Genomic DNA, 13,593 nt, shown 5'->3' on the forward strand with positions numbered 1-13,593 from the left:
GGCTCCGCTCGGATGTCTGGAGTTCAGGCGGCAGAACCGCGGAACGGCTCTGGGTTCCTTGGCGGCCGCCTGCCGCCCTTACCTGCGCCGCTGTGTGGTTTGGCTCGGGGAGCGACCGCTATGGCGGTCCTGCGGGGCCTGCCGGCGTTCCGCTCCTCAGCCTCCCGGCGTGGCTCGCGCTGTGATTCGGGTCCCCGTCCCGGGGGATCCTGGGTGGCCCTTCTCCCGCCGAACCCCTGGCCTGTTTTTTACCGCGGTGCTGTGACCGTCGCGGCCAAGGCCACCGGTCCTGTTTTAGCTCCGGCTTAAAATCGCAGCGGTAAATCGCTAATAAAGGTTAAGAGGCTCGTATTTAAACTGCAGTTTCACATGCTGTGCTTTTATAAATGGAGGAGGTCTTTCTGCAACAGAGGAATAAAATTGCGTTTTCAAATTTATATTTCACCAAGGAGCACCTACTCATTGGACTGCATTAAGAGGCGGCTTGGGAGCCAGCATGAGTTAGCAGAAAAGCTAATGCAAATTTTTGGCAATGCAATCGACCTCTTAACACATTTCTTTGTTATTGAAATTACAACCTAGGCATGTATAAAAAAGCCCAGTCTCAAACTCATTTTCCCAGGGGTCACTGCAGACAGAGCTGAAAGCAGTTTTCTGATTGGTGGAAAGCCTAGGTTTTTTTTTTTTTTAATTCCTTAAGAAAAAGATTGGGATTGGAAAAGTATCAGTGCACAGCATTGCTTGGGTTCTTGAGTCTGATTTGTGTCAAAAAAATAAATAAATTGACAGCATGTTTTCAAGTGCTCTTCATGGCTGTTTGTGGCGAATCTGTGCCTGAAGTTGTAACAATTAAGCCTAAAAAGAAGCAAGGCAGACGACGGCATGCCCCATTTAGAGGCCAGCGGCAGCGCTGTGTCTTTAAAGCAGGTGATGATGCTCCTCATACCCCTCTGCAGGTGGTACTACATCGTGGTGGTGCCGGTCCCACAAGGCTTTTCCCGAAGGTGGGAGAACCCCGATGAGATGGAGCTGGATGAGGTGAGTGCCTTTCCGTGTGCTGCATTAGGGGTCCAACTCAGCTCTGTGGTTAATGCTTTAGGGCACAGAAGAGGCCAGGCTCCATGCAGACAGCCTCATGTTAATGTTACTCTTCTTCTCCCCAAGTGAAATTCTATTCAAAATGACAGTCAAACAACGCTGAAAACTTTAGATAAAACAGGGAGGTAAATGTATTCTGTTTAGTGAAGCTGCGTCTGTAGTTCTAGCGGTTCGCTAAGTTCTGCGCCGAAGGTGAGCTTATTTGGATGTGCCCGCTGCGTTTCGTATTTGGTGGTGACTTCTCTCGAGCGTTCCCGGGCGTTCTGAATCCTGAGCAGGGCTAAAGAGCCTTTTAGAAGCACTCAGCATTTTCTGTTGCAATATTGGGCTTGCTTTCTCAGGAGTTTTCCCTCGCAGTACCTGGGGTGTGCAGAAAATGGTGCCAAACCTGAACAAATATTAAGTGTTCCAAATATGTAAAATGAATGTGTCCAGAGGCTTATCTGGCAGGGTTTTGTTTGTGTGTGTGTGTGTGATGTTTGGTGTGTGGCACGTATGTGTGTGTGTGTGTGTGTGTGTGTGTGTCTGTGTGTGCAGTGTGTCTGTGTGTGCAGTGTGTGTGTGTGTGTGTGTGCAGTGTGTGTGTGTGTGCAGTGTGTGTGTGTGTGTGTGTGTGTGTGTGTGCGTGCATCTGCACGTACATGCATGTGTGCGTGTGTGTGTGCATCTGCATGTACGTGCGTGTGTGTGTGTGTGTGTGTGCGTCTGCACGAACATGCTTGTGTGCGTGTGTGTGTGCATCTGCCAGTATTCCTCCTGAAACCCCGAGCATCAGCCATATGAGAAATACTGATGAAGCGAGAGTGTAAAGCCCATCCAGCAGCCCCCGTACGGCCAAACTGTGATGAATGAGCGCGCCGCCTCCCCTCACACATGATGAATTAATAAGGCCTTGGCTTCACCAGCACCTGAGACTCCAGCAAAGCATGACCGAGCAGGGCGAGCTGCGCGGGGGGGAGGGGGGGGGGTCAACCGGGGGGGCACCCGCTCAGCCTCTCTACGCTGGGTCTCCCCCCCCTCTGCGGTTTTGGGGGGAACCTCTCTTCTGTCCCGGGAGCTGGCCGCGCGGGGTTAAACGGCGCACCTGCTCGTTCGCGGGGAATTCTCGCTCGCCACCGCCGCCTAATCCGGCGAATACCTGGGAACCGCGCGGCCTGGGTGCTGTGAGCCGGAAGATGAACCTGCCCCAATTAGGAGGAAAAGCGGAGTCTAGATCCGGTGTGAGACACGGCGCCGCGCGGCGCCTCCTGCTGGGGTGTGCTTCTGCGCGCGTCGTTACTCAAGTCATTAAAAACGGTTGTGAAACAGTGAGGTTTATTTCACCTGAAGAAGAAATGGCTCCGTTTTGTCTTGTTTGTTTGTACGCGTCTGGGTAATTGTTTGTTTTTCTTCTTTTGGGGCGCGTCTGAGTGCATCTAATGTGTAACCCTGACGGGTTCCCAAAGACAAAGTGCTGCTAATAAACTCTGTTTTGGGCGGCGGTACGGGGGCTGTGGTAATTGTCTGTAGGTGTGCTAGCCTCTGCGGCAGCGCGTGTGACCCTTCCCGCCCTTCTCTCCGCGGCAGCTCCTGGAGGCCAGCGGCCACCCGGACCTGAGGCGGCGGAGGCGGCGCCAGGCGGACCCGCCCAAGCCGTACATCGCCGCCAGGCTGGCCTCCCTGCCCGACACCTTCACCCTGGGCGACGAGAAGAAGTACAACGGCTTCTACAACAAGCCCCTGCCCAGCCAGCACGAGTACCTCTGCTTCGTCCTGGCCGCCCTGGACCAGGACCAGGACTCTGCCACCGGCGGCGAGAAGCAGGTCTGTACCTCTCCTGCGCCCCCCCCCCATCCCCTTATCGCTCTTCCACGTTCACTCACTCGGACGCGGCCCCCGGACGCTGATCCAGGGTCAGCTAATCCAGCCAATAATCCCACCCGTAATCCTGCCCATAATCCCAGACTGAAGCGGCTGATCTGGGTTTTATTCGCTCGCGCCGCTCACTCAAGTCACGTGACCTAATGCCGACACTTCAAAGCGCTTCAAACTCGCTTTGGTCTTGTGTGTTACACCGCGTTTGTCAAATAATTTAAGGCTTTGAGGCGCTTCAAAAATCGCGCATGTGGGTGTCTAGAGCAGGACAGCAAAGCAGAAAATGATCAAGGTTTCCTGACTCAAATTCGAAAATAATGGGCATAAAATAGTGTGTGACCCCTCAATCTAGTGTTGAGCGCCAGGGTCCCAGCTAATCTTTGTGCAGAAAGGCGAGACTGATCCCAGGTCAGTGCTTGCGCGCAGGATGGCGGTGCCCGGGCAGCCCGTCTCTCTCTCAGGAAATCGGCGCGTTTGTGTGTGTGTGTGTGTGCGTGCGTGTGTGTGTGTGGGGGGTGTGTGTGTGTGTGTGTGTGTGTGTGTGTGTGGGGGGGGGGGGTGTAAGAGTCAGTTATAAGGGAGGGGCCTTCACTCCCTGCTTTATAAATATTCATGCGTGGGGCCTCTGACAGTCATGCTCGCTGCTCCCTAATTTGGCTGGGGGAGCCCCGGAGGTCTGGTCTCTGCGGTGCCGGTGTAGGCGGGCCTGGCCCACGGGGAGGCGGAGCCGATGCGGCAGAGCTCCCCGGAGGCGGGGTTTAAGTGTCCCTGAAGCCCCCGTGTTAACCGTTCCCCTCCCCCCGGCCTCCCGGCTCAGCACTTCAAAGAGCCGCGCTTCCCCCCGCTTTGACTCGTCGCCCCTGCGTCCCCCCGCGGTAGGCAGAGCGAATCCCGCCCCCCCACCCCCCACCTCACTGGGGGGGCAGCGCCACAGTTTTTTCGCGCCGCGACGAATTTGGTGGAGAGGGGGTGTCTGGTCCATCCGACGACGCGGCCTAATTGATGATGTTTCCGCACGCCGCGAAAACGAGGGTGAGGCGGAGGGGCCTGGAGGAGGGGCCTGCGGGCGGGTGGGGTCCCGGTGGCTCCGCCCCCTTTGCGTAACCGCCGCCGGAGCGACAGAGCGGAGGGAGGAGACGAAGAGATGCGGCCGCCTCGTGTGCAGCATCCCCCCCCCCCCCCCCCGCGCGATAAACCCCCCCCTCCCCCCGGAGAAGTGTGACCGTGAACGATGGATGATGGGTGTGTGTGTGAATGTCACGGAGGAGAGGGAGGGAGGGAGGGAGGGAGAGAGGGAGGAGAGGAGAGGAGGGAGGGAGGGAGGGAGCGGTCAGCGTGCGCGCTCACCCGAACCCTCCGGCCCCCGTCCTGCTTCCCGCAGATAGAGCGGGAACATCTGCGCTCTGGAGACGCGGGCCGGGGGGACAGATGTGCGCCGCTGTCAGAGCCCTCGTGTGCCGAGAGGGCAGAACAGTCAGAATTATTATCTGTTTCAGTTCTTAGTTTTTTATTTCCCTTTGCGGTTATCTTATGTGTGCATTTTGTTTATTTGTCTCGCTCCTGGTTATTAAAAGTTTGTGAAGGGGAAAGCGAGCGAGGTCAGTGGCGGAGAGGCCCTTTCCGTGATGGCGTGTGTGCTCATGGGCGACCGCAGCCTCCGCTGGGTGTCTGAACGCGTGCGATATCGCCCCGGGCCAGATAATGCTGTTGTTCATTTTCTGGGTCTGCATCCTCTTTGCCTTCTCCTTATTCTCAATTTTTCTCTCCCTCCCTCTCTCTCTCCCTCCCTCCCTCTGTCTCTATCTCTCCCCTTCCTGAGAGCTGCATTACTCCGTTGTCAGTCTGCAGAGACAGGAAAGGCATTATGCGCTCGGGGAGTTGTTTCCATCAGATAGCGCCATTCAAATTGATCACCCAGGTTTACCCCATGAATTTTTAAAGGCGCTTCTTCCCGCTTTGCCTGGGCGCTGCCGTGTCGGAGAGGTGCGACTGCAATCACTCTTTAACAAGGGCGCCCCCGCCCCCCCCAATCCCCCCCAAGGGGGGGGCCGAGCGGGAATAGCGCGGAGGTGCGCACGGGCGCCAGGGCCGCATATCGCCGTGACGACCTCGCGCCCACCTCCAGCTCCTGAACCGCGTGTCTCGAAAACACCCTTCCCCGCAGAGTTTCGCCCCCGCTAGCACGTTAGCGCTCTCGCAGGCCCGGCGCCGGCCCGGCGCGTGAGGAGCAGGCTACGGTCGCTCCGGCTAATAGAATCCAGGCCTCCCCAGGGGGCCGCGCGCGCGCCGGCGCGGCTGAGCGGGTTGGCCGAGGCCCGATTACGCCTGGATAACCGCTCCGCTCGTGTCGGGGTGTCCCCGGGATCGAGCTCCGCTGATTTGGGACTGAGGTGGGGCGTTCCCTACCCTGCCGCTCGCTGCACGACGGCCGTCTTTAAACACTTTTTCAATCATGAACTTGGCGGCTAATTGGATTGATTAAGGAATAAAAGTGCACTTAATAAGTGAGGTTCCTCGTGCTGCAATCCCAAGTCATAAAAGCGGGGGCTGTTTTTCTTCCCGGGTGCCAGGGGCTCAATAATCTGCTCGTTCACAAGCACAAGCCACTGGCACGCGTTCACAGGGCATTCACAAACCCTGGCACCCTCATTCATGTGCTGACACACATACACTGCGCACACGCACATGCACATACACACTCACGCATACGCTCACGCACACACACAAGTACACACGCACACAAGCACCACACACCTGTACACACTCACACATATGTACAGAAGCGCACATGTACCACACACACATATGCACATGCAGCCCCACACATATGCACAGAAGCGCACATGTGCCACACACACACTCACATACGCACACATGCTAATTTGTAGAGTGGCAGCTAATTCACACGCATCGGCAGGCAGACATGGCTGCTGTGCCGCGCTCTCACACATGCCTCTTTATCAGCCCGTCATGTGAGCACGCTCACATGCAGCCGTTCCAGTTCCCTTCCTCTATCTGCCCAATTAATATCTTAAGAATAGGCGTCAGATCGCTAATGTCGCGGGGCACGGGGGGGGCGGAGGGGGAGGCGGCCTCGCGTCCCCGGTGGATGCTGGGAGCTGCGTGGGGAAAGGGGGCGGGGTCGAGCCGGGTCTTCTCCGTTCCCCAGCGCAACTCGAGGGCGGAGAACCAGCAGGCTGGAAGCAGAGACAGCTGGGAGATCTCATTCAGCAGCTTTGAAGCAGCCCTGGCTCTGTAACACTGCTCTGTCATGGGGGGGGTCATTAATGAAGAGGATATCATTTTTTACTTTACTTCTGCCCACATTTATCAGAGTCGGGTTCTCTCTCTCTCTCTTTCTCATTCTTTCAGGCTATCTCTCTTTCTCTCATTCTCTGTCTGTCTCTTTGCGTCTCATCCTCCCTCGTCATTGGCTTCATCTCTCCATCCCTCTCTCCCCCGTCCTATCACTGCCTGCGATGCTGCTGGTTGGGAAAGTGTTGCTAACGCGATTAGGTGGCTGCGTTGCGTGGGGGGGGGGGGTTTGCCATCGCGCTGCTTTGAAGACGGAAGATTCGGAAAGTTCCGGGTGTGCGCCGCGTAACCTAACCCCCCCCCCCCCCCGGGCCCGCTCCCAGAATGCCTTCTGTCCCCTCTCTGAGGAAGCCCAGCTGACACGGGCAGCCCTCGCTCTTCCTGGCCTTGATACGACTGGTTTGAGGAGATGAAAGTGAATTTCACCAGTGGTAGATCATTACATTTCACAGAGTTCGAAGACATATATATTATTCAATTCCCATTACCATAATGTTACATAAATGTTTCATTTGAGCGGTGTTATTGAGAAAAGCAGCATAGTCCGAACATCTAGCATCCATCTTTATTTCGGAGTGTACATTTTTGAAAGGCTGTGGTCTTTGTACGTTGCGCTCCTCACTATTTTTTCCCCTCTCTGACAAGCACCCGGTCTCACGTGTTGAGTTCTGAGTTCCTTTTAAACACAGGGATTTCACCTCGTCGTGTGTCTGTATTTCCACAACCATATCAGTCTGATACCTGCCTCATATTCAGGCTCTCATGCTTTGTCTCTGTCACACATTCTCTCTCTTTAGTTCTGTTTTTATCTGTCTCACACATTCTCTCTCTCCGTCTCTCTCTCTCTTTCTCTCTCTCTCTCTCTCTCTCTTTCTCTCTCTCTAAACAATATGTCCAAAGAAATTTTCAAAGAAACAATTAAAATTGACAAAGAAGGCATATTTTTTTTAAATGCAATGCAGTAAAATAAATATATAATGTAAAAAGCCAATCCTACAGACAACCTACTAGTTAAATGACACATACTGATCAGGACAGTAATAAGAACAAATGCTTCTAAGAGTACGAATAATGGAGAAGGTGCCTCATTGTTTGTCTCTCATTTTGTCACAGGAGGACATCTTGCCGCTAGTGCTGCACATTCACATTCCCTCCCTCCCTCTCTGTATCTGTCTTTGTCACTCACTCACTCACTCTCACTCTCTCTCTCTCTCTCTCTCTCTCTCTCTCTCTCTCCCTCTCTATCTCTCTCTCTATCTGTCTTCGTCACTCACTCACTCTCTCTCCCTCTCTATCTCTCTCTCTATCTTTCTTCGTCACTCACTCACACTCTCTCTCTCTCTCTCTCTCCCTCTCTATCTCTCTCTCTATCTGTATGCGTCACTCACTCACTCTCTCTCTCTCTCTCTCTCACACTCTCTATCTCTTTCTCTCTCTCTCTATATTGTCTTTGTCGCTCACTCACTCACTCTCTCTCTCTCTCACTCACTCTCCCTCTCTCTCACACTCTCTCTCTCTCTCTCTCTATCTCTCTCTCTCTACATGTCTTCGTCACTCACTCTCTCTCTCTCTCTCTCTATCTCTTTCTCTCTCTCTCTACATGTCTTCGTCACTCACTCTCTCTCTCTCTCTCTCTCTCCCTCTCTATCTCTCTATCTGTCTTCGTCACTCACTCACTCACTCACTCTCTCTCCCTCTCTCCCTCTCTATCTCTCTCTCTATCTGTCTTCCTCACTCACTTACTCTCTCTCTCTCTATCTCTTTCTCTCTCTCTCTCTACATGTCTTTGTCGCTCACTCTCTCTCCCTCTCCTCCCCCTGCAGAAGACGTTTGCGGCCAGCCCGTACTCGGACCCCATCATGGTGGAGGTGAGCAGCAGCACGGCCACGTCCATCGAGGAGCCCGAGATGCTGTGGGTGATGGGGCCCGTGCTGGCCGTCATCCTCATCATCATCATCGTCATCGCCATCCTGCTCTTCAAGAGGTGAGGCCTGCCCCGTGCCCGTTTCTGCCTGTGTCTTCGTCCACCAAGCTCCGCCACTTGACCTTAACCTTGAAACGTTACAGGCTGCGTTGCCTTGCTTCCTCTACCGATGTATGGTAAATAGATTTCTGCTCCTTGGAAAAAGTTTGTCTCCTCATCCATGAAGTGACAGAGAACCCTTAGCAGAAGACTCCCCTGTATACACACTGTTCCTCCACAGGGACTCCGTTAATGTACTGCCTTACCCCAGAACTCCCCAGGCCAGTACAGCCAATATTGAGCCTCTGTGCAAAGCAAAGGTGTTTCCTTTTCCTTCTTTCTGCATGAATACATTTCAAGCTACGTCAAAAAAGAAATAAAAGAGAAGAATGCTTTGTGGTATGAAACTGTAGTTTCATATTAGAATAAGAATAATTGTAGTTTCAAGTTAGAATAAGAATAAGCCTCTGCTCCTTGGGAGAAATGGCGCCCGTCTCCCCCCTCCATGGTTCATCGGGGACCCCCATCTGAGTTTTTCGGCAAGTGGAAGAGAGCTCAGTGGTGAACGGGACCATCAGCCCCTCGTTCCACCAGCTCCCGGGCCGGTGACCGCGTCCTGTTTGGCTGGCCTGACGCGGGCGTCCCCCGCTGGCGTGTTGTTTTTAAGCAGGGACCCGCCGTGCGGCTGGCGCTAAATCCTGTTAGCATTGATTGTCGCGGGCGTGTTCGCGGGCCTCCCCGCGCCCCAGGTGCAGCGCCTCAGAACGCTCACATTAAAGGGCTCGGCGTGCTCCGTCCTCTTCATCGCACGCTTAGCATGCAGGCCCACGATGCAGCCTGCCCGCCTCGCCCCGCGCATACAGAGCGCTCCTTTAGTCCTTGATTAGGAATGCGAGGGCGTCGGCCCACCTCCGCCCCCACGCCGGCTCCGCGGCAGACCGCATATGCTGCGTCTGCAGCGCGGCGTCGCCTGGGTGCCACGAGCGAACAACCCCCCCCCCCCCCCCCCCACCGCCCCCCCCCCTCCAGACACGGGCCTTCTGAGCGACGCAGCGCTTTCACTGCAGGTCACCCTGACGCGAGGCTGCAGCCTTCCCCGGCAGCGAAAGAAAGCGTGCACCGCTTCGCACTGCCATGAGGCTAACGCTACGTTCAGCAGCAGCGCGGCTTTCCAGAGCCAGACAAAGCTGAGATTTCATCTCCAACCCCTCCCCAATTCGCTCCCCACGCCGCTAAAACACCCTCGCAATTCGACGCCCCCCCCCCGCAACACACGAGCAGCAGGTCGGTGGCATCGCCGCGTGCCAGAGCAGGAAGTGCCGGTCGCCGCGGCGTTGAGACGAGGAGGGAGCTCAGACGGCGTGATCCCATCGAGCTGCTACTACGGCGCGTTTACACCCCCCGTACACACCCCCTCTCTGCCCTCCGTCAGCTTTGAGAATACCCAGGGCTCCTGCACCTGTGTGTATCGCCCCTGTCCCACTGTCCCCTAACAAACGATCAGTAGTTAACCTTACAGTTCCTGTTTGGCGTGCCTGATTGGAGCCTGCAGTCAATTGCAAGACTGACGGAGATCAATAGGAATTTGAACAGTGAGCTGCTCGTGCAGTGTTTAGTTGACTATGCACACACACACACACACACACACATGTCAATCAGTTCCCACAGATTCCTACAAAATCTAGGATTGAATTTGTCTTACACCTCAAAGTGACTTTTTTTACAGGCTGCCTAATCACTTCCCCGCACATCGGTGGGAAGGTGATGTGGCGTAGAGTGCCTGATGCGCTAGCTGTCTCTCGCACCTCGTTTGTGGGGCCCCCTCCCGCCGATTTCTCTCCTGTGAATGTCACAACATTTCGTTAGGTGAGGCTGCGCACTCGCGCGGTCAGTGAGTCACCAACCGGCAGCTTGGGGACCCTCGGCGCCACACACGCCCCCGAGTCGCTCGCTAAAGAGCGCAGCTGTCACTCACCGGGAGGCCGCGCTGCGATTGGACACGACCCTGCCACTTCTTTCAGACGTCCCGCCCGGAGCCAGGCTGCTCCGGTTAAAGAGCCAAACAGCAGACCGTGGCCCGTACTGCAATGCTGCCACCTCTCCTTTTCACCCCCTGACTCTCTTTAAGAAACCCTGTCATCAGGGAATCCCCAGGAACCTGGTTAAAGATTCTAAGAGCCAGGGAGATCAGCACGCGGTCCTGTCCAGGTTTTAAATGCCACTGCGTGAATCGGCGTGAACCGCAGGCCAGGGGTCAGCGATGATCCAGCGAGTTGGATGATTGTGGTTCTGCGGGAGGCTAGAGGACGTCTGTGCTCATAACCACCCCCATCTCTCTCTCTTTTCTCCTTGCTTTCTTTGGACCCAGCAAACAAGAAAGGTAGGTACCCTAAATCCTGTAACATGTCCCTGTCTGTCACAACTCCCACTGTTCTTGTTCTGCTTGATTGAAGAAAAGCTGTTTGTCATTGTTAGCCCATCCTTCTGTCACAGTGCCCTTCATCAGTTCAGGGGTGCACGCTCATCTATTATACTTTCTACAGCCAGCTGCCACCTCTTATAGCACCAGTACACAAGTACACTGTAACTCATGATGCTATAGAAGTCCCCAGTGTTCCCTAACTGACGGTGCTACAGGGGCTTATCTCATCTGCACTGTTACTGCTCAGCTCAGCCTCTGGATTGAAGAGTGTAAAGCAGCAGCGGGTGGCAGAGGGCACTTCAGAGTGTGTGCATGCTAATGCTTCCCTTCCCAAACTGACGGAGGAAGCTGTCGGGACTGGGGAGGCCTGCAATTACCGCCTGTCAGTCCGAATTCGGGGTGGTAAAAGAGAATGTAATCAAAAGTTTGTAGGGAAACAGAAGTAGACTGAGCCCAGCGTGAATGCGTACGCTTCGCAAGTTCAGCGTTGGGTCGTCTGAGTTTTGATCTACTTTGGTAAATTCTATCTGAACGTTAGAGGTCAGTCTCCACTCTGTATCTTCGCCAGATCTGAGCACAGACTGTGAAAGCAAATGCCAGGCAGGCAGATATTGAAAGAAAAGTGTTTTGAATGTCAAAGCTGGCATTTCCTTCAGCGAAAGGCTTTTTTTTCCCCCCCACCTACATAGAGGCGAGATGAACAATGAGCTTTGTTCCCTTGTTTTCTTTCTATCGCTCTTATTTTGAGTTTGGGTGAAATGGCTCCTTTTGTGTCCCGGTGTTGGGGTTTGCTTGCCGTCAGTGCGTGGAGCTGGGCCTACAGAGGCTTGTCTCTGCAGTGGAGGGTGAAGGACATGGTAGGGGCTGCTGAAATGGGCCCCGGTCAGATGGAAGCCGATAGAGATTACCCACCGGGTCGCCAGACAGGCCTCTCACAGCGCATCCAGACTGGCGCCCGTCTGTCGAGTGGCTGTGAGTGGACGGGCCCTCAGAACTTTGCAAACTGAGCGCAGTGAGACGGGAAATTCCCCAGCACCCCGCTCACTGAGACGCCCCTGACTTCACCTGGGCCGCACAGTTTCCCGCTCTCCCTCTCTCCTGCACTTCCTCTCTCTCCCTCCCTTCTCTCTCGCTCTCTCTGTCCCTCCCTCCTGCTCTTTCTCTCCCGCCCTCCCTCCTGCTCTCCCCCCCCGTCTCTCCCTCCCCTCATTAGCATGCAGGCAGCACATGGCTCGTGCCTTGCTGGTGGGAGCTGTGTGTGTGAGTGCAGGTGTGGGTCTGGCGTAATTAGCCGGTGTTGTACTTTCCCGCTGATCCGTTAATCACCGCCGCGGCTCGGCCCCGCCGGCCAGCGCCAGGGAGCCAAACGCGCCGCGCCGCCCGCTTTAGCCAGAGGGGCCGGGCTGGCCCTGCGTCGCTGGCCTCAGCCATTTTGGGAGCCGGTGTGATTGCTGTGCCCAGGCAGCCCGGAGCGCCAGGTTTGGTCCAGCGGTGACGTCCCGCAGCGCGCGGCCTCCGCAGACAGACGCTCCCTCGCTCACGCCTCCCCCTGTCCCTCCTCCCCCCAGGAAACGGGCCTCCCCCTCCCCCAAGGACGAGCACTCCGGCGGCGTCAAGGACTCCCTGCTGTCCAACTCCTCCGACCCCGTGGAGATGAGGAGGCTCAACTACCAGACCCCAGGTACTGTGCTGTCCCGCCCGCGGCGTCCCGCACACCGCACCACACCGCACCGCACCGCGCGTTCGGCGCCCCCCCACCCCGCTCAGACTCCCGCCTCGCGCCCCCCCTGCTGAAGAACAGAGCTCGGGCTGCGTATGGGGGCGTGTAGCGTGCGCGTGGCTCATTTGAAAGGGCCGCTGGTGCCCTGTCCCGGTCCGGTGTCCAGACAGCGGTCAGAACAGGTCAGTTTCACACAGGGAGGCTAAAGCGGGCTGTTAGCGCACGAGCCGCCCAGCCGAAACAGCAGCTGAATGAAGGTGGATTCACTCCCAAGACTATCCTGCAAATAAAACTCTGCTTCCATACTGAGTGCTATATTAGGAGCGCATTTGTTTGACAAACATGTATCATTCTCTCTTCCCCCCTCCTCCTCCTCCTCCCCCCCCCCCCCCAAAAAAAACAGCAGGAGTTCCTCATTTCCCTCGCAGTGTGTCGTCAGACAGGGAAAGATTTGTTAGCCGCATTTTGAAAAATCCGTTTTTGAGTGCGCCCATCTGTCAGACGCGCCGCGGCCACACCTGCGGGGGGAGGGGGGGGCTTAACGAGCAGCGAGCGTGCGGCTCGGAATGTCCCGATTCAGAACCGTCTCCGCCTCGCCGCCGTCCCCGTGTAGCGGCGTTTAGGGAGCCGCACATCCTCACCCACCCAAAAGAGACGGTGTGAGGACTCCTGTCATACGTATCTGTGGCGATAACCGAAATATTCCCTCTCTGCCCTCCCCCCCGTCTGTAATCGCGCTGTTAAGAAAAGGGGCGGAGCCTGGACACACCTCAGAATGCAGCCTTCCTCCCCAGAGTCCTCTGCTCTGACTGCCACACGAGATTAGCTGGCTGTTGTTGGGTGCTTGCTCTGCACCCACACCCGCTCCCCCCCCCCCCCCCCCCCCTCCCCAATCCCCCTCAGCCCCCAGGGGAGTGCCAACAGAAGTGCTGACACCTGTCAGTCGCCCCCGACGTCAAACGCATTATGTTTGACTTCAGTAGCGCCGCAGAGGAGGCGGTACGCGCGGCTCCAGCAGCGAGTCATCGCTAAGGAAACTGGCGTGCCTCCGGCCCCCTCTGGAAAGCGTGCAGAAACCGCTATCGCTCGTGCCAAGAGCAGCGGTAAATAAAGCGAGCTGCTCCCTCAGCTGCTCTCTCAGCCTCTCTCCCCCCCCCCCCCCCCCCACACACACCAACATCAGCACGATTTCATACACAAGGGGGGGGAAAAAAACCCAGG

At 55.9% G+C, this 13,593-nt stretch overlaps 1 protein-coding gene across 18 annotated transcripts in view; it reads left to right on the forward strand.

Moving 5' to 3' along the window:
• Window positions 1-13,593, forward strand: part of ptprfb (protein tyrosine phosphatase receptor type Fb) — a 206,363-nt gene that overhangs the window by 168,747 nt on the left and 24,023 nt on the right. For 11 of the 18 annotated variants that reach the window (XM_035421849.1, XM_035421854.1, XM_035421853.1 and 8 more), the window contains 5 exons: window positions 957-1,038; window positions 2,665-2,901; window positions 8,091-8,251; window positions 10,599-10,610; window positions 12,221-12,333. In XM_035421849.1, the coding sequence (XP_035277740.1) occupies window positions 957-1,038; window positions 2,665-2,901; window positions 8,091-8,251; window positions 10,599-10,610; window positions 12,221-12,333 (605 nt within the window). The remainder of the gene's footprint in view (window positions 1-956; window positions 1,039-2,664; window positions 2,902-8,090; window positions 8,252-10,598; window positions 10,611-12,220; window positions 12,334-13,593) is intronic. The other 7 variants (XM_035421851.1, XM_035421855.1, XM_035421866.1 and 4 more) reach the window with 1 other exon arrangement.

Source organism: Anguilla anguilla, chromosome 6, assembly GCF_013347855.1.
Source record: "Anguilla anguilla isolate fAngAng1 chromosome 6, fAngAng1.pri, whole genome shotgun sequence".
NCBI lineage: Eukaryota > Metazoa > Chordata > Actinopteri > Anguilliformes > Anguillidae > Anguilla > Anguilla anguilla.